Source organism: Apodemus sylvaticus, chromosome 5 (assembly GCF_947179515.1).
Source record: "Apodemus sylvaticus chromosome 5, mApoSyl1.1, whole genome shotgun sequence".
In the NCBI taxonomy this organism is placed as follows: Eukaryota; Metazoa; Chordata; class Mammalia; order Rodentia; family Muridae; genus Apodemus; species Apodemus sylvaticus.
In genome coordinates, this window is record NC_067476.1 from 8851475 (window position 1) to 8875494 (window position 24020).

General features: G+C 50.3%; 1 protein-coding gene across 2 annotated transcripts; it reads left to right on the forward strand.

Annotated features, from left to right (window-relative positions):
* The first annotated feature begins 1494 nt into the window (after positions 1-1494).
* Urm1 (ubiquitin related modifier 1) lies at positions 1495-19085 on the forward strand. 2 transcript variants are annotated; one of them, XM_052182027.1, is made up of 5 exons: positions 1495-1576; positions 6334-6404; positions 15531-15612; positions 17736-17784; positions 18019-18107. In XM_052182027.1, the coding sequence occupies exons 1-5, from the start codon at positions 1542-1544 to the stop codon at positions 18097-18099; spliced, it is 318 nt and encodes a 105-aa protein (XP_052037987.1). In that variant the 5' UTR covers positions 1495-1541; the 3' UTR covers positions 18100-18107. The 2 variants fall into 2 exon arrangements, with proteins under 2 accessions (XP_052037987.1, XP_052037988.1); XM_052182028.1 differs by having other exon boundaries at positions 1496-1576; positions 18105-19085.
* Positions 19086-24020: the final 4935 nt, after the last annotated feature.

Sequence of the window (24020 nt, forward strand, 5' to 3'; positions counted from 1 at the left end):
TTGACTGAATATATGTAAGTGGAACTGCAGTTATTGTTGTGAACTGCCTTGTAGGTGCTGGGAACCAACCCTGTGTTCTCTAGAATAGTAGCTAGTGCTCTTTTTTTTTTTTTTTGATTTGTTTTTTTCGAGACAGGGTTTCTCTGTGTAGCCCTGGCTGTCCTGGATCTCACTCTGTAGACCAGAGAAACTCAGAAATCAGAAATCCGCCTGCCTCTGCCTCCCAGAGTGCTGGGATTACAGGCGTGCGCCACCACTGCCCGGTGTAGCTAGTGCTCTTAACCTCTGGGTCATCTGTGTAGTTCACCATTTTATGTATTGAGGCAGGGTCTTTCTTGCTCATTGGCTAGTGTAGCTTGCTAGCTTGCCCTGAGGCCATCTTCACCTTCCCAATTCTGGTATTGTCTTGCCCACCTATCATTTCAAGTGGGTGTTAGGGATCTTCTCTCTACCCAGCAAGCACTTTACCAGATGAGCCATCTCCTCAGCCCTAAAGCTTTCACAAATCCCTATAATTCTGATTCTATAATATTAGAACATTTATTTCAGTTTAGGATTTCACACCGTGGTTTGTACATTTGATTACAGTTGCCTTCCTGCTACACTGAGAGACCTAGAGACAAGAACTTCAGTTACACCCTTTATTACTGATTCTCCAAAGGACCAAACAATCTGCCAGACACATTGTTAACTCAATAACCGCAGAGCAGAAGACATACAATTCATCCTCTGACACAGATGTTTGGATAGTAAGATGGCAGATCCGGAGAGTGACAACTGGGTTAGAAACAAGAATCTGGAGATACCACGAATTACTACTCCCTTGAGCGATGTGTCAGCTTAAGGCAGGGTCGACAAGGGTTCTTGTTTGTGAGTTCTTTGTTGTTGTTTTTTGTTTTGTTTTTGAGCTCTGGGTGCCCTGGAATTCCTGACTTAAATCAGGCTGGCCTTGAACTCACATAATCCTCCAATCTGCTTTTCTGAGGGCTAGGCTTGAAAACAGATTTTGTTTTTGTTTTTGTTTTGTTTTGGTTTTGGTTTTTTGAGACAGGGTTTCTCTGTATAGCCCTGGCTGTCCTGGAACTCACTCTGTAGACCAGGCTGGCCTCGAACACAGAAATCCACCTGCCTCTGCCTCCCAAGTGCTGGGATTACAGGCGTGCGCCACCACGCCCGGCTGAAAACAGATTTGTAACCAATGAAAGACCAACAGTAAGTGGCTCACAATCGTGTCATCGGACGCTGATGAATTTCTTCCCCTTAGATGCCTTTCTTTCTTCAGGAAGTCTCTTCCTTCCTTCTAGGTTTTTTTGTTTGTTTGTTTACTTTGTGTTTTGTTTTTGTTTTTGGCCAGGTCTGCAAAAAACCTACACAATCAATTCCCCAGCCCACTGCGCCTTTGTCCAATAGCTGAAGAGTAGTGGATTTCGCCGCCCCGACCCCCGTACTACCTCTTCCGCTTACGCTACCTGGTGGCGACCGGAAATAAACGGGCGCTCCGGAAGTTAAAGGGCGTGTCCTGCTAGTTTGGCTTCCTCAATATGGCGGCGCCCTTATGTGTGGAGGTGGAGTTCGGGTGAGTGAGATCTGGGTCGCTGTGGGGATGGAGCGAAGCTATAGGGCCTGGAACTCCGGACCGCTCTCGGCCTGCCAAGGCTACTGTCGCCCTCCGAGAGCCGGGATAACCTCTTAGCCTCTGACGGGCGCGGTCTCCGCGGGCGACGAGGCCGTAGTCCGAGGATAGAGACGCACACAGGGGTAGGGAAATGCGTTTCCAAGGAGTACCTCGCCTTGGTCCGTGTCGTGTAGGACTCGGAGGCATAGACAGTGAGCAGGCCGTCTTCCAGCTTGTTTTACCAGTGCCATTCCCAGCCCGACTCACTTTGTCTGGCTTCTGAGCCTCTAAGGGCAGCACGAGTCTCTCTGATGAATAATCTTCAGTTCTGTCTTCAGGCGGCAATTTTCTTCCTAGTTTCTTCCCAGAGGAAGATGTGGCCAAGATAGGACCCTTCTCTTTCTCAAATCTTGGAGTTTTAATTAGACTTTAATGTCTTGCAATGTACTTTGATAAGTGCCTTCTGCAGAGTCCAGAGGAGATACGGGAATAAATAAGGTGCCACTGAGGGAGCGACCAACATTGGCAGTATATTATACTCACGATGAAAAGGTCCAGAATTCGGGTACACATCATTACTTGGAGGAACACAGGGTAACGTGAAAATCGTCTCAAGTCATTATTTTGTTCTTCCAACACAGAAGACAGACTTCGGAGCTGAGGACAAAGAACTGAGGCTTCTAGAGATGGGTGGTTGGTTTCTAGAGTCATATGGAAAAGCTAGATGTGTGTGTGTGTGTGTGTGTTGAAGTGAAGGGAAAACTCTAGGGTAGAAATGTAAAATTCCTTCCAAATGCCTTTCTTCCCCTTGGCTGCCCCCATTCCTTTCATGCTGTCCCTTCAGTGTGCAATTCATTTACCAGTCATTTATTGAGTGCCTCCCATGTGCCAGGCACCAAGGATGCAGAGATCAATAGCACTCTATTCCCTACAGTGTTCAGCATTAGACTCTGTTCCTTGGAAATGAGTAGTTGCGTGAATGTTAAGTGCAGTTTAAGCGATGATATTGTCTCTATGCTTGGATCCAATTAGATTGGTCTGGCTTCCTGACTGTTTTGCCTCTTCCGAACCTTAGCCCAGCTCACACGCTACCCTCCCACCTCCCAGACTGAGGCTAAGAGGAGGGGACTTCCTGATGCCTTGATCAGCCTCAGCAGGACTGAAAAGGAAGAAGCTACAGGCTCTCACTGTTAATGTCTATTGGTAGCCAACTCGCCTTTCATTCTCAGCCAGATCTGGTGTTTACTCAGCAGAGATGTGTTCTTTCTGCCAGGTACTGTGCTGGCAGCAGTAAGGAAGTCATAAAGTATATAAGACCCTTGCCCTCAAGAGTTTACAGACCTGTACAATTACTTCTTTCCCAGCCTCTACCTTCTTTGCCTTTAAGAGCAGTATTGACCTTTGGCAAGACAGGACAGCCTTCTTCACCCACCTGTGCATCTCCTTCCACACCTCCCCAGATAAGTGACCCTTCAGAATTGCAGTCTCACAGGGTGTGGTGGCCCATGTCTGTTATCCCAACCTTTGGAATGAAGGAGCAGTTGAATCTTTGTCATTTTGAGGTTAGGCTAGGTACATAGTAAGAGCTTTCCATAAATAAATACGCTTACCAAACCTAGAAGCCTTCCCTCTGCCCTCCTATTTTGGTGTTGTTTGGAGACAGGAGCTCATGATATAGCTCAGGCTAGCCTCAAGCTTCCTATGTTAGCTGAGGCTGGCTTTCAACTCTTGGTCCTCCTGCTTCCTGAGTACTGAGATTACAGGTGTATGTCACCATGCCAGGCATCTTACATGGTTTTACCTCTGACCTTTGATTAATTTGTGTCATTTGACAGAGAGGTGTCATCTTTTACTATGAAGCTGAGAGGACCTCAAAGGCTCTGTGATGCCATCATTCTCTCCTCGCTGGTCCTAGAAGTCTAGAAACTGTTGTCTCTAAGCACTAGGTAGATGGGATCCTTTTGGTGCCACCAGCTCTGTTAGGTCCTTTAGAAGGCTTCTCGTCCTTTCCTCGTTAGGACTAATTCTGTCATCTTTTGGCATGCTTCCTGCACTGCTGGTATCAGGTGGTTTTGTTTTGTTTTTCAAGACAGGGTTTTCCTGGCTGTCTTGGCGCTCAGAGATCCCCCTGCCTCAGCCTCGCTAGCACTGGGATTAAAGGTGTGCACCACCACCGCCATCGGGCTTCTTTGCTTTTTTGAGACATGGTATCCAAGATGGCCAATATCTCAAATTCAATAGGTAGTAGAGGATAACCCTTATGTCTCCATCTCTCCAGTGCTCGGATTACAGGCGTGTACTATCATGCCCAGTCTGCAGTGCTGGTGATGGAATCCAAGGCTTCCTGAAGGCACAGCACACTCTTCTGAGCTATACTCCTAGACCTAGCAGAGCATATTTTGAGGAGATACAGAATTGAAAGTATAGTACAAGGAGGTTTGGGTTTCATCATTTCAAGATTGCAATGGCCTAGATGTGAGAGTCCCTTCCTTGGGGAGGTAGACTGAACACATTATTGAGATCAGAGAATTAGGAGAAGTAGTGATATTCATTGATGTGGCAATTTTTTTTTTAATTCCTGCTGTATGCCCACACTTATTTTATTTAGAGGCTATTTTTGTTCCCATGAGGTGGATGGAGAATAAATATGGATGGGTAGATTTGGTGGTGGTGGTAAGTTAGTTGGTTGATTGGTTAATGAAGCAAAGTCTCATGTAACACAAGGTAACCATCTACTTAGTATGTAGCTGAAGATGTCCTTGAATTCTTACGTCTCCTGCTTCTATTTCTCAAGAGGTAGAATTGTAGGTATGTGGCTCCATGACCAGCTTTTAGATAGATAGATACATTTGTAAAGAAACTAGAGACAGTAACTAAGATATATACAGCTGTCTCTGGTATTAGCAAACACACCAGGAGCTGAAGTCTTGAGAGAAGATAGAAAGCATCTTGATTAAGTTTGAATGGCAAATCCTATAAAACAGGAGAGACTCTGGCTTTATGTCTCTAGGGCCCCAACAGCCCTATGACTGCCTCCCTAAATCAGCCCTGAGGTTAGGTGTGCCTGTCTCTCGCTCCAGTTGTGCTGAGGGAAGTACTAGGCTCTCCCTCAGGGCTCCCAGCTACAGTGACAGGTCACTCAAAAGCCTCACTGCTATGCTCTTCGTCTGTTTGTAAGAGAGAAACAGGCTCGGCCTCGGGGCCTGGCACTACCAGGCTTGGCTGCTCTTGATTATCTCCCTCCAGTTCCCACCCCTCTTCTCTGACCCTCAAGTCCTGAACCCCTTGCTTATCACCCTCCCCCAGCCCAGCTGCTGCATGTGCCAACCCCTACCCAGCAGAGAATGAAGTTCTTGGAAGGGGATAAATGGAGGTTCTGTGTGGGCTTGCAGCTGAAATGGCCCTGCACACAGCCACAGATGGGCCTCTGCTCCCCCTCCACATTTCTGCATCAACAAAGCATGACCTTGTTTAGATGACAGTCGCCCCATGTCTCCCCCATGACAATGTTTGCCTTGCTTTTGCCTCCTAGTGGGCTGCCTCAGGACACCTCTGTTCCCTGGTACTGGAAAAGGGCGGTGGGGTGGGAAACATCACATCCATCACAAGTCTGTTACGGCCTTCTCAGTTCAACCCCACATGAAGTTTGACATGGGAATCGGGAAACTCACAAGAAGTAGTAGTGTGGGGCACTGAAGGCCCTACTGACTACACTGAAGTCCTGGCTTCCAAACTTGGCTTTGAGCATCTCTGCTGTCTTGCCTGGCCCTTGGCTAGGTGCTAGGACACAGAAACTAAAGGAACTCTGTCCTTGGGGGCTTTCAGAAAAAAACTGTGGGGTTACTTATCACCCTTCCCTAGCCCAGAGAACTGGGCTTTAGGAGGTTTCTCCACCCTGTCAAATGGATTTAAGATGACTTGCCTCCTCCCTTTTCTGCATGGCTAGAGAATGAGATAGGATGAACACCCTGTAACTAACAAGGTGATATGAATGGTTGTTCCTAGCTCTCTGCGCCTCCCTGTGTGCTCAGTAGTGCGATGACAGTGAGCAGCAGCAGGGTTATTTCCACCCTGATCTGGCCAGAGGTGCACAGGGCCTTCAGAGCACCCCAGAGGTGCCTCAGCAACATTTTAAATAAGATCAAGGGGGCTGGAGAGATGGCTCAGTGGTTAAGAACACTGAGTGCTCTTCTGAAGGTCCAGAATTCAAATCCCAGCAACCACATGGTGGCTCACAACCATCCGTAACAAGATTTGACTCCCTCTTCTAGAGTGTCTGAAGATAGCTACAGTGTACTTACATTTAATAAATAAATAAATCTTTAAAAAAAAAAAAAGGAAATAAGATCAAGGCTTTTAAAGGTGGGTTACATGGCCAGGGTCTGGCTGGCAGGCAGGGGTAGGGAGAGCCTAGTTTACTTCGTGGGCTGGCAGTTCCAAAGCCTTTATTCTACTCCTGTCTACTAAACTGTCTCTCAAGAAAGCGGAGGAGTAAAGGGGCTGAAGTCTTGGGGGTTCCACTAATAATGAAAAATTTTTCCATCTGCTTTACCACAGTAAAAAAAGGCATCTTGAGAGGCAGGCACTAGTTATTTGGCTGCCCCTAAACCTTGGTTTTTTGCATCTCCTCAGCTTTTACCCCCAGCCCTGTCCCCAGTAACGAGACTCATCTCAGTCCTGTTGGCAGTAACTTAGCTTTCTCTGGCCTTTCTTTGTAGTGGTGGTGCGGAGCTCCTATTTGATGGAGTAAAAAAGCATCGTGTCACCTTGCCTGGGCAGGAGGATCCCTGTGAGTATCGGATTTCCTGGTTCTCTCTGGGACCATTGGGCATGAGTGGGTCTGTGGTCTAAGTGGAAATAGTTTGGGAGCAAGGCAGAATGAGACTGTAAGAATGCTTTGCCTTTCTTGCTGGGGCCGGCCCCTCTGCAGGAAGGGGTGGGAGACTAGTCTTCACATGGAGAAGGGCTGGGCTCGTGGCTCATCTGTTAGGAGCACTGACTACTCTTGCACAGCTCAGTGTAGTTCTCAGCACCCACACATCTGTAACTCTTGGTATTCAAGACCCTCTTCTTATCTCTGGGATACTGGGCATACATGAGGTGCACTGACAGATGAGGCTAAACACTCTTACAAGCTAATGTGGTGATATATACCTCAGATCTCAGCACTGGGGAAGCAAGAGCAGGGAAGCAGATGAATCTCTTAGTTTGAAGCTAATCTGATCTACATTACAGAGTTCCAGGCTAGCCAGGGTACATAATGAGACCTTGTCCTTTTTGCAGGGGTTGAGACAAGGTTTCTCTATATAGCCCAGGCTGTCCTGGAACTCGCTCTGAAGACCAGACTAGTCTTGAACTCACAGAGATCTGCCTGCCTCTGCCTCCTGACTGCTGAAATTAAAGGTGTGTGCTGCCACTGCCCAGCTTGAAGCCTTGTCTACAAAAAACTAAGCAAAACAAACAAAAAAACCCCACTAGTATATATAAAATAAATGAATTTTTAAAAAAAAAAAAAAAGTTGGGCCGGTTCTGGTGGCCTAGGCCGGTAGGATTTGCTGAAGGAGGCAGGAGAATCTGGAGTTCAAGGCCAGTCTGGACTACACATTTTGCTGGGCATTGGTGGCACACTCCTTTAATCCCAGTAATTAGGAGGCAGAGACAGGCAGATTTCTGAGTTTGAGGCCAGCCTGGTCTACAGAGTGAGTTCCAGGACAGCCAGGGCTATACAGAGAAACCCTGTCTGGGGAGGGGGGGAGAGAGAAAGAAAAGAAAGAAAAAGAAAAAAAATGGGCATGGTAACATACACCTTTTATTTCAGCAGTCAGTAGCAGAGGCAGGAGGAGCTCGGTTGAGTTTGAGGATAGTTTTGTCGACCCATCAGGCTTCAGGACAGCCAGAAAGAGATCCTGTCTCAAGAAACAAAACAAGCCTGGCGTGGTGGCTCACGCCTGTAATCCCAATACTTAGGAGGCAGACGGATTTCTGAGTTCGAGGCCAGCCTGGTCTACAGAGTGAGTTCCAGGACAGCCAGGGCTCTACAAAGAAACCCTGTCTTAAAAAAACCAAAAAACAAAACAAAACAAAAAATGTGCTTGCCACCAAACCTGGTAACTTAGTTTCACTCTCAGGACCTGTATGGTAGGAGAGACTCCCTCCAGTTTTTCTTTGACTTCCATAGGTACATCATGGCACACATATGTGCACATATACACATATACATAATAAAAAAGGGAAAAAGAAAGGAAATTGCTCTGGTGCAAGCCTTTAATTCCAGCACTTGGGAGGATCTCTGTGAGTTCAAGACCACCTGGTCCACACAGTGAGTTTAGAACAGCCAGGGCTACACAGAGAAACCTTGTCTTGGAAAACCAAAAGAAAAAAAAGAAGAAGAAGAAAGAAAATTGTATGAGCTTCTTTCTTTTTTTTTTTTTTTGGTTTTTGGATTTGGTTTTGTCGAGACAGGGTTTCTCTGTGTAGCCCTGGCTGTCCTGGAACTCACTCTGTAGATCAGGCTGGCCTCGAACTCAGAAATCCACCTGCCTCTGCCTCCCAGAGTGCTGGAATTACAGGCGTGCGCCACCACTGCCCGGCCCATGAGCTTCTTTCTTGAGAAAGAAAAAGTAGTAAATTAAAAATAAGCTTTGGATCTGGGAATGTAGCTTGGTGGTAGAGTGTGTGTCTGCCGTGCATGAAGCCCTCCCATCAATTCCCTAACACCACCAAAAATACCCTGCCCAGAGGAGCTGGGGTGGGAGTGGGGGACAGCTGTGCCTAAATAAGGGAGGAGGTCTCCATTGGCTTATTTAGAATTCTTGGTGACTTTCCTGACTATCTGCATGCTGGCGACAAACCGCACCCAGGAGCATGAACAAGAAGGGCCTGTCCCTGTCTTCATGTTTTTCAGCCCTTGTTTTCAAATTGATGGTTGTTGGTAGTAATGAGTTGATTTCTGCGGGCGTGCCTGAAGAGCAGGTGACTGCTGGGCTGGGACAGAAAGTTGCCAGAGTTAAATGTCTGGGTAGCAGGGTCTGTGTCCCTGTCAGGGATGGGCCACAGATAATAAAGGTGACTGTAGTTTGACAGTCACATAGCCTTGGTGGCTGGCCTTGAGAGGAAACAAGGAATTCTCAGATGAAGCCTCTCAAAGATTCTATCCCAAAACCTGGTTAGAAGTTTATGATGGTTCTCACCTTTAATCCCAGCCCTCAGGAAACAGAGGCAGCTGGATTTAATCTCGAGGCCAGCTAGGTCTCCATAGTGAGTTCCAGGACAGCCAGGGCTACATACTGAGATCCTGTCTCCAAAACAAAACAAGAAGGAGGTTTTGTTAGTGGTGGGTTTCTCTGTGTAGTCCTGGCTGTCTTGGAAGTCACTAAACTCTGAGATTTAGCTGCCTCTGCCACCAAGTGCTGGGGTTAAAGGCATGCTGTGTCTAGCTAAAAAGGAGTTTATTACAATACCAGTTTGGGCTGCAGATGTAACTTAGTTGAGGTTTGCCTAGCATGCACAAGCACAAAGCCCTTTGTTCATCCGAGTACTGAGTATATCACTGAGTATATCAGGGCTACAACTGGGTGTGGTGGTGGGGGCAGCAGGGTGGCCAGAGGTTGGAAGTTAGAGTGATCTTGAAGCCAGCCTTGGGATATATAAGAGACTATATCCAAAATAAAATACCATGAGTTATTTCCCACTACATTTGCTTGACACAAAAATACCCACATTTTTACAGTTGTCTCCCCATGTCACTCACTCAGCAAGTGATGCCTGAGTAGTGACCACGTCCCTCTGTCCCTCTGAATGGCGCTGGGGGTGGCTGTGATGCCTTCTTTGCTCTGGTTCCTGCTCATTGCTGACCCAAGAGGTACCCGCCATTTCTACTGATTGACTAGTTGATTGATTGACTGATTGACACAGGGGAGTGCTCTCTGTAGCCCAGGCTGACCCTTTTCCTCTGCCGCACCATCACAGATGTACTCCACTTGTGCTCCAGTCGTGTTAACGGGTAGCTAGCCAGGGAGGGCAGGAGCTGAGCAGCAGTTCCTGGGCGTTTTAAACTGCTTAGCATGCATTTCACAGCCTGGCTGGGGCCAGCTGTTCCTTTCTCTGCTCTCCAGGCCTGTTTGCTGATCCTTTCCTACCTCCCTCCTCTCCCCTCCTTCCCAGTCCCTGTGCAAAATTGCTTTTGAAAAGATCCACTTTCTGCTTAATTAAACAATGAGGAGCGTCCCCTCACACATCTGTAAACCTCCTTCTGAGGCCAGTTTAGCCCACAAACTGCTCTATTCTTACCCCCATTCACTTGTAAATGGAGCCTCTGAGGTTCCCTCCACCCCTCTTCTCTTTCATTCCTCCCGTGCAAGCTCTTTCTTCTCCTTTAGCTCAGGCCTGGGGTGGGAATCCTAGAAGAGCCCTGCCTTGGAGCCAAGCCTTATCCTTGGTAGGGAAGGGACACTTAACCTAAGAGTGAAATTTAGGGCCAGGTGGAGGTGAGGAAACACTTTTGTTGGCATGGGTCCTGTGCTCCAGCAGGTCCAGTGGACAGGAGTGGCAGAGGACAGACTTCTACTTGGGAGAGCAGTTTAAATGAGCAAGCCCTGTCCCCGTGTGTTCACAGAGGCTGGATATGGTTCTGTTGCAGCCAGGATTCCCTGTCAGGATTGAAACTCTTCAGCTCTGAGGGACTGGTATTGACACTCTAAGTAGTGGTTTCTTCCTAATGTTGGGACACTTTAATACAGTTCCTCATGTGGTGACCCCAGCCATACTTCATAACTGTAAGTTTGCTACTGTTATGAATTGTAAAATAGATATCTGCTATGCAGGATATCTGCTATGTTGCCTCAAGGGGGTCATGACCCACAGATTGAGCACCACTGCTTTAAGGAGCCCTGCCAGTGTGGGCTATCAATATCTCCTAAGCAAGGAAGGGTGACGGAGCAAGGGGTTCTGGCAGGGGGTTCCTTGTTATTTTATCACACAAGGCCACCCAAGACCCATACAAGTATATAATAGACACCCATTTCCATACAAGTAAATAATGGACTTTGTGTATGTTCCTTCTCTTTTGTGACCCCTACTAAGTCTTTTGAGGTAGGGTCTCATGGGGCCTAGGCTGGCCCATAAACTTGATGTGTGTACTCAGTTATCCAGGGATAACCTGATCCTCCTGCTTCACCCTCCCAGTTCTGGGATTCCTGGCTTTCACCACCAAGTCTAGCCTAGTGAGAGTTTCCTACTTGTTCTCTAAGATGGACATAGCATGGTCTCTGCATCATGGGCATCTTTAGGTCAGGGCTCTAGCAGTGCAGAGGATGAGGAACCGAGTCTCTTGAGTACACAGCTTAGCGCACCCATCTGTGTGTTGATGCCAATGTCCTGCTGCTAGTGTTTTGCCTTAATCCTCACAGCAATGAGGATTTTGAATGTTGATTATTATTCACATTTGTTGGAATAAATGATAACCAATGTGTTGAAGTGATTTCTTGCCTGAGACTGTCTAGCCCTCTGTGCAAGCCTTTAGCCGATACATTATGAAGCAGCAACTTCTCTCCCCACTGTCCCCAGATGGATTGCCCTGGGAACCCTGCATTAGGGTGTCCTCTTCCTTCTCAGTGCATCAGCAGGCTGTAGCATGCATAGCCTTGGAATGTGAGTCTTCCCACATAGCCTGCCCCAGAGGCTTGACCAGCCATGGCGTCTTACTGTTCTGGACCCTAAAATGGGAGGAAGATGATGAGAGTGGAGCCATGTGCCTGGAGCCCCAACTTTACATAGGAGGCTGAGACAGGAGGATTGTCTGAAGTAGAACTCAGGACAGCCTGGACAGCCTGGGCAACCTGGGAAATAAGTCCAGTGTGTGGCCCCACGCCTTCTCCTTTCTGTTTTTGGTTGGTTTGTGCTTTTGTTTTGTTTTTTGTTTTGTTTGTTTGTTTGTTTTTTGTTTTTGAGACAGGGTTTCTCTGTGTAGCCCTGGCTGTCCTGGAACTCACTCTATAAACCAGCCTGGCCTTAAGGACACAGAGATCCGCCTGCCTCTGCCTCCTGGGTGCTGAGATGAAAGGACTGCGCACCACTGCATGGCTGCCCCCTCGTTTCTGTTGCTGACATCTTGCTTCCAGTGAGTACAAGGCATATCCTATGGGAAGCCCAGGACTATCTGAGCAGTAGTACTTCTCTCTCTAAGGCTGGGGGCAGGCAATGGGCAGAGCACAGAGAGAACCAACATACTAGAGAGTCCAGTGCCCTCAGTTTCTTTCCCTGGATTCAAGAATGGTTGATAGTCTAGGCGCAGCTCCAATAGTCATGGTATAGGTTATCTTATTTGATCCTTATAACAACACATTTCTTTTCTCAAAAATTTTTTTTTAGTTTTATGTGTGTGGGTGTTTTATCTACTTATTTATTTGTGTATCATATGCATGCCTGGTACCCACAGAGAACAGAACAGGGCATCAGATCTCCAGGGAATGGCGTTGCAAGTGGTTGTGAGCTGCCTTGAAAGTGCTGCGAGTGAGACTGGGTCTCCGCAAGAGCAGCCAGTCCTCTCAGCCATGGAGCCATCTTTCCAGTGCTCTCAGCCATGGAGCCATCTTTCCAGAGCCACAATTTTTTTTACACATTTTATTTTTGTATGTTTATGTATATTCATGAGAGAGGAGAAGGTGTATGTCTGCCTGAGAAGACTAGAAGTGAGTCTTAGATCCCCACGTTGTAGTGGAGTGTACTGAAGGTGGTTGTAAGCTGCCCAACACACGTGCTGGGGACCTAACAGTAGCCCTATGGGTGCAGCGAGCGCCCATAACCTCCAAGCCATTCTTTAGCCAAGTAACAGTGCAGTCTTACGTCTTTTTTCTTTTTCTTTCTTTTTTTTTTTTCTTCGAGACAGGGTTTCTCTGTGTAGCCCTGGCTGTCCTGGAACTCACTCTGTAGACCAGGCTGGCCTCGACCTCAGAAATCTGCCTCCCAGAGTGCTGGGATTACAGGTGTGCGCCACCACTGCCCGGCTCTTTTTCTTTTTCTAGAGGAAAAGTGAGTTTCTTGAATTCCTTTCCTGAGGTTGTATAACTAGGAATGAACAGGGTCCGACTCCAGACTAAAAGTGGCGGGCATGGAGATGCATGCCTGTAGTTCCAGGACTTAGGAGGAGGAGGCCCCAGGATTGGGAGCTCTTGACTACATTGTAATTTCAAGGCCAGCCTGGCTACATGAGACTTGTCTAAAGCAAACAGTTAAAACTGCCCAATTTCAACTTTTGTGTTCTGCACACACACACCCCCACTGGTGTTCCACTGGCACTGTGGGTTAGAACTCTGACAACAGCATCCCCAAGCCCACAGACTTCACTCTGGGAAGAGCAGTGGGAGCACCATGTTCTGAGGCAGGACAGAGAGGCATGGAGACATGGGGCCAGGGGCTGCACAGCTCACCAAAACTTGTAGGGCTCAGGAGGACGATGGGTAACCCCGTCCAGAGCACAGAGCAGGCCTTCTTCCCAGGGCCTGGAATGCTGCTCCTCCTACCTTCCCCACCCTGCTGCCTTGAACCTGCCAGTCGCTCAGTGCCTCAGCTCCTTCCATATGTCCTTCCTTCTGTCCAGAAAGCTCTCCCCACCCAAGCCCATTCATCCTTCAGGCCCAAGCTCCGCTGTTAGCGCTCTTGGAAGGGCCCTTCCTGGTCCCAGAGGAGGTAGCACACGGCACTGCTAATTAAGTAAGGTCTGCTGCCCTCTCTCAGGAGGAAAGCTCTGTATCCATCTTGCTGGCCTCATCACCCTAGAGCCTGGCATTGGATAGTTGCTCAATAAATGTTTGCCTTGTAAATGGCAGCCCCGGAGGGAGACCATGCTTAGGAGGAGTGAGAAAGAAAGAAGGCAGGCGGAAGGTGAACGTGAGGTTCTCTACCCCTGTCTATTCCAGAGCCACCCGAGCCACCGGTCCCTGACTGCTTAGCCCTTCCTCCTCCCTTGGGCGCCTTTGGAAGCCAACCATCTGGCTTGGAGCCTATTTGCATATTGTCTGGGCCTCAGCAAGCCAAGCAAGATGTCCCCAGGGGTGTGCTTTAGGCCAGTCTGAGTGGCCCTTGCAGCCTGAGAAGGGAGCCATGAGTTCCACCTCTCCCAACCCCCAAATCCAGGCACAGGGACAATACAGGCGGCTGTGATACAGCAGCCTCACCATGGTAACAGGCTATCAAAAATGTGGGCGGGCTTGGAGGGGGGCAGGCAAAAGAGGGAGGGAGTGACCTCAGCAAATAGGAACATCATGATAAATGAGCTAGCCCTGGGCAGCAGACTCATCCCCCAGCCCACCCCTCTGGGAGTCCATGACAGTGTCATCAAATGGATGACCCCAACATGACCACTAGCCTTCCCCTGTTCCTGAACTATTAGAGTGGATCAGAAACACCCTCTCTTTGGGGTTGTCCCTAAAAGAATCTCTGGACTATCAAATATAGTGGTCATTGGATAAACCTCTTCCCGGTTCTTCTTCCTGTGTCAAACACACAAGCACGGCTCTGGCTGCTGAGGCTGGCTGAGGCTGGCTGATGGATGTGTCAGACTCCAGTGGTTCTATCGAACAGCTGTAAGATGTATGGGCTGGCGGCTCACCAGACAGTGCCAAGATGGAGGCCAAGGGGATTCAGGGCCAAAGGGAAGCCTCTGCAGCCTGGGCCTTGGGAGGGAGCCCAGGAGTCCAAATGGAGCTTGAGGGAGGCAGCACCCTTCCCTGCCTAGGAGACCACACATTTGCTTTGTTTAAAGGAAATTCTGAAATGTGAGATGACAGTTTTAGTTCATGAACACTGTCTGTTGCCCTGTGGGATGTTTGTGTCCAGCAAAAACTGCACCTTCCCACCTCCTAGCCCTACCCAAAACTAGACCTGCATATGCATTGCAGCGTGAAGCTCGCACTGGGAGCAGAGAAACTTCCAGTGAACTAGCAGTCCTTTATTACAGGACTTTGGGCTCTAGGCAAGGCTTCTTAGGCCACACTCAGCCTCAGAGCTTTGTCTCAGGCACCGTCAACGGCAGCAGACCTCTTTTAAGACACTAACTACTCAGGACAGTCCCCTACAGCTTCCTAAATGCCGCTTGTTTCTCTGGGATCTTCTTTGTCAAGTCATCCCTGAGAGCAGGACCTTCAAGAGCAACAACCTGACTAAAGAGGTGGGGGGGGGCTAATGGATGCAGGCCAATCCCAGTTTGTTATAGGCTGGTCCTGCTCCTAGGAAAGGACAGGTCACCCTGGTAACCCTGGAGACCACTGCCTCCATGTGCTGCACAGACTGGTGGCTATCCCACAGGAGGCAGCTCTAGGTGACAGCAGATCAGGAGAGGCCTGTGCAGCCCAGAACCCTTTGCCTTGTCTAGGTGGCCACCCCCCAGGGCTCTGCAAAAGTGATTTGTCAGTGTCTGGCTCATGAGGAGCCTTCTCTTCCTCTGCTAGAGGAAATTAACTGATGTTATCAGCCCAGCGATTGTTTTTCTCCCCTTACAAAGGGAAATATATGCAGACCCTGCTCATGAGCAAAGCTGAGGCCTCCCCAGCTGGACTGGCAAGAGAGATAAAGGTGGCAGTCTTTGATGCCCTCTAAACAGCCTTGTTGAGGTAGCATCATCCCAGCTCTGTCCCCGAGTTCTTTTTTCTAATCCTTTTAAATTATACATGTGGGTGTATGCATGTGAGTGTATGTGCATGCTGAGTTTAGAAGAGGGTATCAGATCCCTAGATTGGAAGCATATGTGGTCTTGGGCCACCCAGTGTGGGTGCTGGGATCTGACAGATCACCAGCCTCTCCTAATCAGGTTTCTGGGCCCTAGGAACCCCGTGTTCAGTTCCTTTTGTGTTGGGCATGGTTTGGGGGCCTAGGAATGAATTGGGTTTGACATTAGATTGTTCTGTGCCTCCCTCTCTAGGGGATATCCGGAACCTCCTTGTCTGGATCAAGAAGAATTTGTTAAAAGAGCGACCAGAGCTGTTCATCCAGGGAGACAGTGTGTGAGTCCCCATCCCCCATCCCCGAGCAGGGCAGAGGGAGGGAAGGCTGGCTAAGTCTACATCCTGGGGTTCTGATTGTCCTCTGACCCATATTTTCTAGAACTCTGAAGACAGAGCTGTGCCCGGGTCTGTTTCTATTTGTCTTACTTCCACACTAGGCTGTTTGAGGCTCTTAAACTCCCACATGTAACACACACCTTTAATCCCAGCATTTGGGAGGCAGAGGCAGGCAAGTCTCTTAGTTTGAGGTGAGCATGGTTTACAGAGCAAGTTTCAGGATAGTCAGGACTACATAAAGAAGTATATATGTAGTCCTGAAAAACAAAAAACCAAACCAAAACAAAAAAACCCATATGAAAGAAGCTTGCTAAGATTTCCCACAAATAGGTGGCGCACGCCTGTAATCCCAGCACTCTGGGAGGCAGAGGCAGGCAGATTTCTGAGTTCGAGGCCAGCCTGCTCTACAGAGTGAGTTCCAGGACAGCCAGGGCTACACAGAGAAACCCTGTCTCCAAAAATCCAAAAAACAAAACAAAACAAAACAAAAAAAGAAATCCCACAGATGTGCATTATGCTTCTCATTACCACAGACTTGATGTACGCAGAAATTTAGGTGAGTTGCTTTGCTTCTCTGGGCCTCACTTATCCTTTGTATAGAAAAATACTAAAAAAGCCATACTGCCCCATGAGCTCTCTCAGCCTGGTGTAGGACAGCTATCCCATAGGCCTTTTCTTAATGACAGAAGCACTCTTCAGTAGTGCTGTCTGGTGGTAGATGCTTTCCACTTGTGGCTTCTTGAACCCTCAGAGTTGGCCAGAGTGACTGAGAAACGAAGTGCTCCATTTTAACAGTGTGATGGCGCACACCTTTAATCCCAGCTCTTGGTAGTTAGAGGCAGGTAGATCTCTGTGAGTTTGAGGCCAGTCTAGTCTACAGAGTGAGTTGCAAGACAGCCAGGGCCACACAGAGAAACCTTGTCTTGAAAAATAACAAACACAAAAAAACCTGTCTCAATAAAACAAAACAAAACAAAACAAAGATCAGGAGGGATTGCCACAAGTTTAAATACAATCTGGGGACATAGCAAGACCCTGTCTTGAAAATCAAACACAGTCTGGAGAGATGGATGGCTCAGAGGTTAAGAGTGCATGCCAGTTCTCCAGAGGACCTGACTGTGATTGCCAGCACACCCAGGTGGCTCCCAGCCGTCTAAGCATCCTGTCACTCCATCTCTAGCTCTGACTCCTCAGGCTCTGCTGTGCCTGCATTCACCTGTACACGCTTATACGGAACTGAAAATTAAACACCACTCAACACTGCAGTTTCATTCTCTGTCACTGAAATGTGGTCGGTAGGTTCAGTGTGAGGCATCCCAGAGGCAGGGTCCTGGTCACTGCACACACCACTCAGACGCAGAGAACTTCTCTACCCATCCCAACCTGCTAGCGAAGGTCAGCTTCCTCATGGCAAATACTTCTCACTTCTAAACAAGGATGGTCTTCTGTTAAAGGAGGGCCACAAGACTGTGAGACTGTCATCTACCTTCAAGCATGGGATCCTATGGCCCAGGACTGACCTCCAGGCACTAGTTTCTGGCATAGCAGTCCTGGAAGCAAGGGCATTAGTGCTTCCTGGACCATTGCCAGTAGGAACCAGTACTGACTCAAGCATTAGGTACTTGGTCCTATCCAGGAGAGGCATCCAGGAGCCATAGAAACCAAAGCCCTTTCTTTCCAGAGCCTAGGAGACTCGGGTTAGACACTAAATAAAAATAGACTTCCCCTTGCAGGTTACTTAAGACAGTGGCAAGCAAGCCCTGGGCACCATTTTGTTGTACCCTCAGCAGACCTTATACCTGGCTCTGTCTTCACATGGCGGAAGCTGGTGCTCAGAAAGGTGCACCGTCTTCCTTCCCTGAGGTCTGGGCAGTAGGCGATGCTGATCTTTGCTCATTTTCTCTAAGATGCCTTCCAGACCATGGTTGTCTGACCTGGTTTCCTGACCGTGTAGACTGGCTTCCACTTGTTGGGAAATCGGGAGGAAAGGTTCCCCACATTCCTGCGCCCAGCAGACTGAGCCTCCTACCTTCTACTTTTGCTCCTCACTCCCCTCTTTCCCACAGGCGGCCAGGGATCCTGGTGCTGATTAATGATGCCGACTGGGAACTGCTGGTCAGTACCTCCAGTGACACACCGCCCCAGCCTTTGCCTTTCCTGCTCCAGTGAGAAACCCTGGGCTTCTGTCAGGGCTGGGTAATCTCTGTCTCATTTATGCCTCCTCCCACCTGCAAAGAGCCTGTCCCTATATTCTGTCTCAGACGGGGGCTGGGAGCTCACCCTCCTGGAGGTTTGAAAGTGGATGTGCAGGCTCTCCATTTTTCTGGTGAGGGTTTCCTTTTTTCCTAGAGTACCCACCTTTCTCCTCTGGGTCCCAATACCTGGACTGACCTAGAACATGCTCCGATGGCCCCTGCCCCTTTTTCCTGACCCAGGGGGAGCTGGACTACCAGCTGCAGGACCAGGACAGCATCCTCTTCATCTCCACACTGCACGGCGGCTGAGGCCTCTTCGATGAGCCCAGGCACCTTTGCAAGGGGAACACAGGACAACCACAGCACCCCTGGATGGATCTGCTTCCAGGTCCTCAGTCCCCCTTGGCTGCCTCCTTCCCTGCTGTACCCCTGAGCTTCCTCTAGGCAGGGAAAAGAGGCCAGGTGCTAAAAATGAGCCTTTCTGGGCAAGGCACGTGAGCAGGGAGGGAGAGCAGACGCCTGAGCCCAGCACTCCTCCCAGCAGCCGAGGTGGGGGAGGGTACTGTGCTGTGTCAGGAGTGGAGGGGGCTCTGTGCCCAGGTGACCCAGCTGCTTGCCACTCCTGTGTCCTGGTGTATCTAAGCACTGAGTGTTTGCCTGGAAGGCACTCCAGTTCCTGAGACATCTTCGTGGGGAAGATGGATGGACTGGAGTGACTGAAGAGAAGCTCCTCCCTTGCCAAAGATTAGAGGGGCCTCCGCCTCAGTTTCCCCATCTGGACACAGAGAGCTCTGCTTGTCCCCCACTGATGTCATTATGGAACCCCAGCTGGGGTCCCCTATTCAGTGCTCCCCTCCCTCCTCTACCCAGCAGCTGCTCTCCTAGCCATTCCCCTCCTCCTGTTCCCCCCCCATCCCCAGCCCTTGACCCTGGCTGGCCTCCCCCCCCACATAGGCCACCAGATGGGCTCCTGAGACACTCTCCAGGCTGCCTACAACTCATTCTGTTGGGGGTAGAGAATGGAAGGAAGCAGCCTGACCTTAGGCAGAGGGGTGGGGCCTCAGCATACAGCTCCAGACTTCCTGAAACAAGTAGGATTTGGGTGTGCAGCACCCAGTAGACAGAAGGCTGTGTCCCCCTTTTCCTCCAACCCTTCTGGAACTCTGGAGACTTCATGCCTGCAACAGCTGGCCTTGGGCAAATAAAAGACTAGATTGTTTAGTTGCCTTGCTTCATCCTTAGAAACTGGGTTTGCCCTGTATCCTTCAGATCTATGGGTTCTAATACAAATGCCCTGTGCTGGGCCAAGGGTTGAGAGATGGCCTTCAACTGAAAGGTAAAAACATGAGCTGTTCCAAAGAAGGATGGATCAGTAGGACCATCTGGATAGGGAAGGGAGGGTAAACCCATAATGCCCAGATCCTAAGCCAGAAATTCTCATCAACCAGTCCAAAGCTAGGCTTTGTTCAGCCAACTGCAGTCATCAGTCCCAGAGTCCAGAAGCGGGGCGGCCTAAGTAAGACTGCTGAGCCTCACATTTCCACAGCCTGCAGGAAAAGCTTCTCTAAATGGCAGTAAGGTGGGCTCCTTCACCTTGCATGGATGAGAGTGTATAATGTAGTGGGCCAGTGCTGAGGTGTGGAGAACAGCAGACTCTCCACGGAGAGCATTCTCATGGAGAATGACCCCTGCTTGGTGAGCTGTTCCCAGGCACTGCCACACAGCAGACCCTTGGGCTTGTGTAGGTAGGAGCAGCCAGTGCTGGGTCCAGGTGCAGTTGCCGGTGTGCTGAGGTCAAGCCTTGTCATGGTTTTCTCACTGTGACAATTTTTAGAGGGTCAGCCTGTCCTGGTTCCTGGCTTCAGCTACTGGACATAAGTGCTAGGATGTCTCATGCAGCTGATGGGTGGGAGGTGTGGGAAGGGTGTTTGATGGCACCTCAGTTAATGCTAAGTATTTAGGAAGATGGGCTGAGGAAACCAGCTTTCCCCATGGGGTACCAGTACCGATGTTCGAACTGGTCGAGCCCATTCACCCTAGTCCACTCAGGTTTCTTAGTTTCTAGCAGAAAGGGGTGAGAGACAGATGACTCACTAAGCGCCACCAGCGCCCACCAGCCCCCCTCCCTTGTAACTCGTGGCCCTTGCTTTTGAGGAAATAAACAAGTCCCACTACCTCTGAAGATTTTTTTTTTTTTTTTAATGAAAAGGATTGATTTGTCCACGTTCTTATTTCCAAAGCCGTGGCGATTGCCCGGCTAGAGCGCACCATTCCCCAGCTTCTGGTTTCTGGCAGCAGCGGGCGGGCAGGAGGAGACACAGCCCATCAATCGGTCCGAGGAGCTTGTGGGAGGGGTTGATCGGCTGGTTTGGGATATGCGGGTTGATTTTGGGTTGGTTGGTTTGTATATTTTTTTGTTGTTGTTTGGGGGGTACTGGTCAGGACAGGTTGAAACAAATTCAAAGCAAGTTAGCAAAAGAATTTTGGTGGCATATGCCTTCACCCCCCACTAACTGCGGTTCTGACCAAGGACCGGCCGCACGAACCACATTCGCGTCCCGCCGCTCTGTGCCAGCTTCATTCCGGCCGAAATTTGAAAGCGGGGAAACCGGGCATGATCGACCCTGCCAGCCGACACGGGTCACCCGCAGAGGAGAAGGAAAGAGGCGAAGATGAGGATGGCGGCGCCGGTGGCAAGGACTTTTGTCCCCTCTTTGCGTGCCAGTCTGGGGCCACTATGCGCGTTCAGGGACCTGCCGACTGCCCAGGGGTCTCCCAGCGTGGACCTCCTCTCTGCGGCCCCCGTTTCTGTTGAGCCCGGAGCTCAACCACAGATGTCCAGCCACAATTCTCGGTTGGCCGCAGACTCGTACAAGAATTGCGTTTGGACAATCAGTGGCGAAGCCCCTGAGTTCAGGGCCCCGGTCCCCCTCCGGGTTCTGCCTGGCTCCTTAAAAGCGCACACCAGATCTCAGGAGCTGCGTATCGGAATACCTTGCAGAAGCTTGGCAATCGCAGCCCGTCCCGCGGTAAGGAGGACAAGCCGGTGTCCAGATCCCGGCCCTGCTAGGGCATCCCCATCGCCCCCCCAGCGTGTTTCCTTCCATCGCGGCCAAGGGTCCCTAGAGTAACCCGCGTTTTGTCTCTGGGCTGCCCCAGCCTGGAGGAATATATACAGTCAGGCCCAGGGAACCCCATTCCCCTCTCCCCGCCCCCAGGCTGAGCTCTGGGAATCCAGAAAACTGGGGCCCGAGGCCGGTGGCATCTCTTGAGCCCCGGGTCTGGGATGCTGGACTCACGGGGCCCCCTCCCCAGCCTGGCCCCGCGCACGCACCGGCTCGGGCGCTCTCTGCTTCCTTGTGGCTGAGTCGCGGGTGGTGGTAGCCCGGGCAGCGGGGAGCGCCGGAATGTGCCGCCGGGTCACCTGCAGCGCCCAGGGAGCCGGACTGGGAGCCGGCGTGCTGGCGAGGCGCAGGGCTGAACCCAAGCGGGCGCCTCTGGCGGCTTGGGGCCGGGGCGGGCTTTTAGTGGGCCGCTCCAACAATACGGGCCTGGCGCGGAGAAAGGGGCTCGGCTGCAATTGGTACTGGATTTGAATAACGCCACGGGGCCATCAATGGTCATTGTGTCGACGGGTAATGAATCTCCGCTGTCTCTCGGGCTGGCCAGGCAGCTGCAACCTGCGCTCAGGCAGCTCTTAAAGACATAGCATGCCCCTCCCTGGGGGCCGCTCCCCCCCACTCTGCACCCGCAGGACCCTGTGCCCTCCCCCCCACACACACTCAGCACCCTTCACGCCGTTGCCCCGCCTGCTCCCTCAGCTTGACCCCTTTGCCGGTAGCTCCCTCCCTCCAGGACCAGGCACCCACATCTCGGTCCTGGAGTCTGGACCTGAATGGGGCCTCTCTGAGCTTGGCTGAGTTCCCCAGGAGTAACCAGGGAACCCCAGGATCTTTTAAGGCACAGCTTCCTTCCAGTTACATCTTTATCTTGAGTCCTCACTCCTTAAAGCTCTTTCCACGGGTTTCTCCATGGTGTGAGGGGGTAACAGTCAAGAGGTCAGAGGCTCACCCCCCCCCCTTAAAACGCTCATCTGAAGAATGAGGGGGAATCTTAGAGTCCCAGCCAACAAGCTGAAGATGCAGTCTCCAGAGACCACACCCCCAAGAGGGATCTGGATGCTACACCTCCCCTTCCCGGCTCCTGTCCTTAGCTGCAGCGCGAATGGATGAGGGAAGCAGGTGTGTGTGGAAGGGTGGGCAATCTGCTAACCCTTGTCTCCTGCATCTTCCTTTGGACGGCCTGCCCATCCGGAGGTTCAGGAACTCTGTGGAAGGTCTAATATGACTCTGAACAGGTCTGATAGAGAAGAGGTTGTATACCATCCAGATCCCGGCCCCAGAGCTCAGCCTGGGGATTGTCACCCAAGTGAGCGTAACATCCCAGAGGGGAGTGAGTGTGGTCTTCATGCATCCTGCCTTCTCTCCACGTCCACGCCAGGCTTCCTCCAGCACTCTGCCTCTTCCCTGGCACCCCCTGCACTCCTGCCCTCAGACACTCTCCTCTGGGCCTCCCTGCCATGTGCCTGGCTGCACTGGTTGCAGACTGGTCTGCTTCTCCTCACCAGCACAGGACGTAGACTGGGTGGGTCTTTGTGTCTCTGGAACCTATCTAGCTCAGTGCCTTTCCTCAACCACTCATTAAATGTGTGGGGTGTCTGCATGTCGTCCTATGACTTAAAAGTGATCTACACAAACTTGTGGAGTTTTTTGTTTTTTTTAAACAAACATTGACAAAACATGGTTTCTGGGTTTTTAAGAGCAGGATCTTTGCTAGCGAAAATCTCAAGGTCCTTGATGCTGGTAGAAAATGTGCTGTGTGCCAGGCATCAAGCACCTAGTCTCTGGCTACTCAGGACAACTGAGGCAGGAGAATCACTTGAACCCATGAGTTCCAGACCAACTTGGGCAATATAGCAAAACCCATCTCATGTAGTGAGTGAGTAAGAAAGGCAGCAGCCTGCTGGGTCCTGGCAACAACCTTCAAAGTAGGCGTGCTATCAGTTCCATTTACAGATCAAGAAACAACCCAGTGGCTAGAAGGTGACAGAGGCAGGGTTGGAGCCTACGGCTGCTCAACCTATTGCAAACTATTTTCCTAGTCTTTCATTAGCAGCTGCAGAGGGGCCAGCCTAACTGTGATCCAGGCTTCTAGGAGACTGTATAAATCCTAGCCCATCGCAGTCCGGTGTGGACACAGCCTCAGTGGACGGGCATGAAATTTGAGGAACTAAGAGCAGGAGAGGCTTCCCCCCCACATCTCCCCACATCTCTACTGCAGGTTTGGTTTCGCCCTTGCTACTAGGAATCTAACCAAGAGCCTCAAGCCAGTGCTCATCTACAGACCAATGTCTGAGCTAAACCTGCCCTCACCATTACCCTCAGGGCACGAGGAGCCAGTGGAAAGCCTGCACATTGATAGAGTGCCTACCCTGTGGTCATCAGGACAGCAAAGAACAGGCGTTCCCAAAGGAGGTAACCCAGCCACGTCTGAAGCAGATCACAGAGTAAGGAAATCCAGAGAGAGAGTGGGTAAAGATGGACACTGGACACTGTCCCAGGCAGAGATTCCAGTGGCTCCCAAAGCAGCAAGCGGGAAAGATCATGATGAGTTCTGAGTAGAGGTGGGATTCCCTGGGTCTGGAATTCTGAGTTTCAGATCAATCAGAGGCCCACCTGCCAGGCCTAGTGGGGCTTTGGGAGGAGTCTACCCTAAATGCTTTAGGGATTCTGAAAGGCTCTCAGCAAGTGCACGTTTACTTGTTTAAAGATTGCTGGGGATAAAGTGGGGAGGGAGCAGAGAAGTTGAATGATCCGAACCAGACCAAGTAAGCTACTACTGGTTTGCTACAGAAAGCTGGCAGGAGCAGGGTAGGGTCCGTTTTGTTCATCCAGTCTGCACTGAGCACCATTTAGTGAGCACCTAGTGTGTACACTGACAGCTAAGGGAGGAGAAGGGTCAACAGTACAGTTATCTCCCCAGAAGTACCTAGCCAGTGGACAGGTGGCCAAACAGACATCCAGCTTTCTAAACAACCCCACTTGGAAGGAGCAGAGCCAGGGGATGTTCTGAAGTGCTAGCATATCTCTCTGGGAT

What these genes read in the sequence shown, in the direction of transcription:
- Urm1 (XM_052182027.1), top strand. Translation starts at nt 1,542, where the DNA reads ATGGCGGCGCCCTTATGTGTGGAGGTGGAGTTCGG. An exon ending in GCCTGGGCAGGAGGATCCCT is followed by an intron (nt 6,405 to 15,530) that starts GTGAGTATCGGA and finishes CTCCCTCTCTAG; the next exon opens with GGGATATCCGGAACCTCCTT. An exon ending in ATGCCGACTGGGAACTGCTG is followed by an intron (nt 17,785 to 18,018) that starts GTCAGTACCTCC and finishes CTTTTTTCCTAG; the next exon opens with AGTACCCACCTTTCTCCTCT.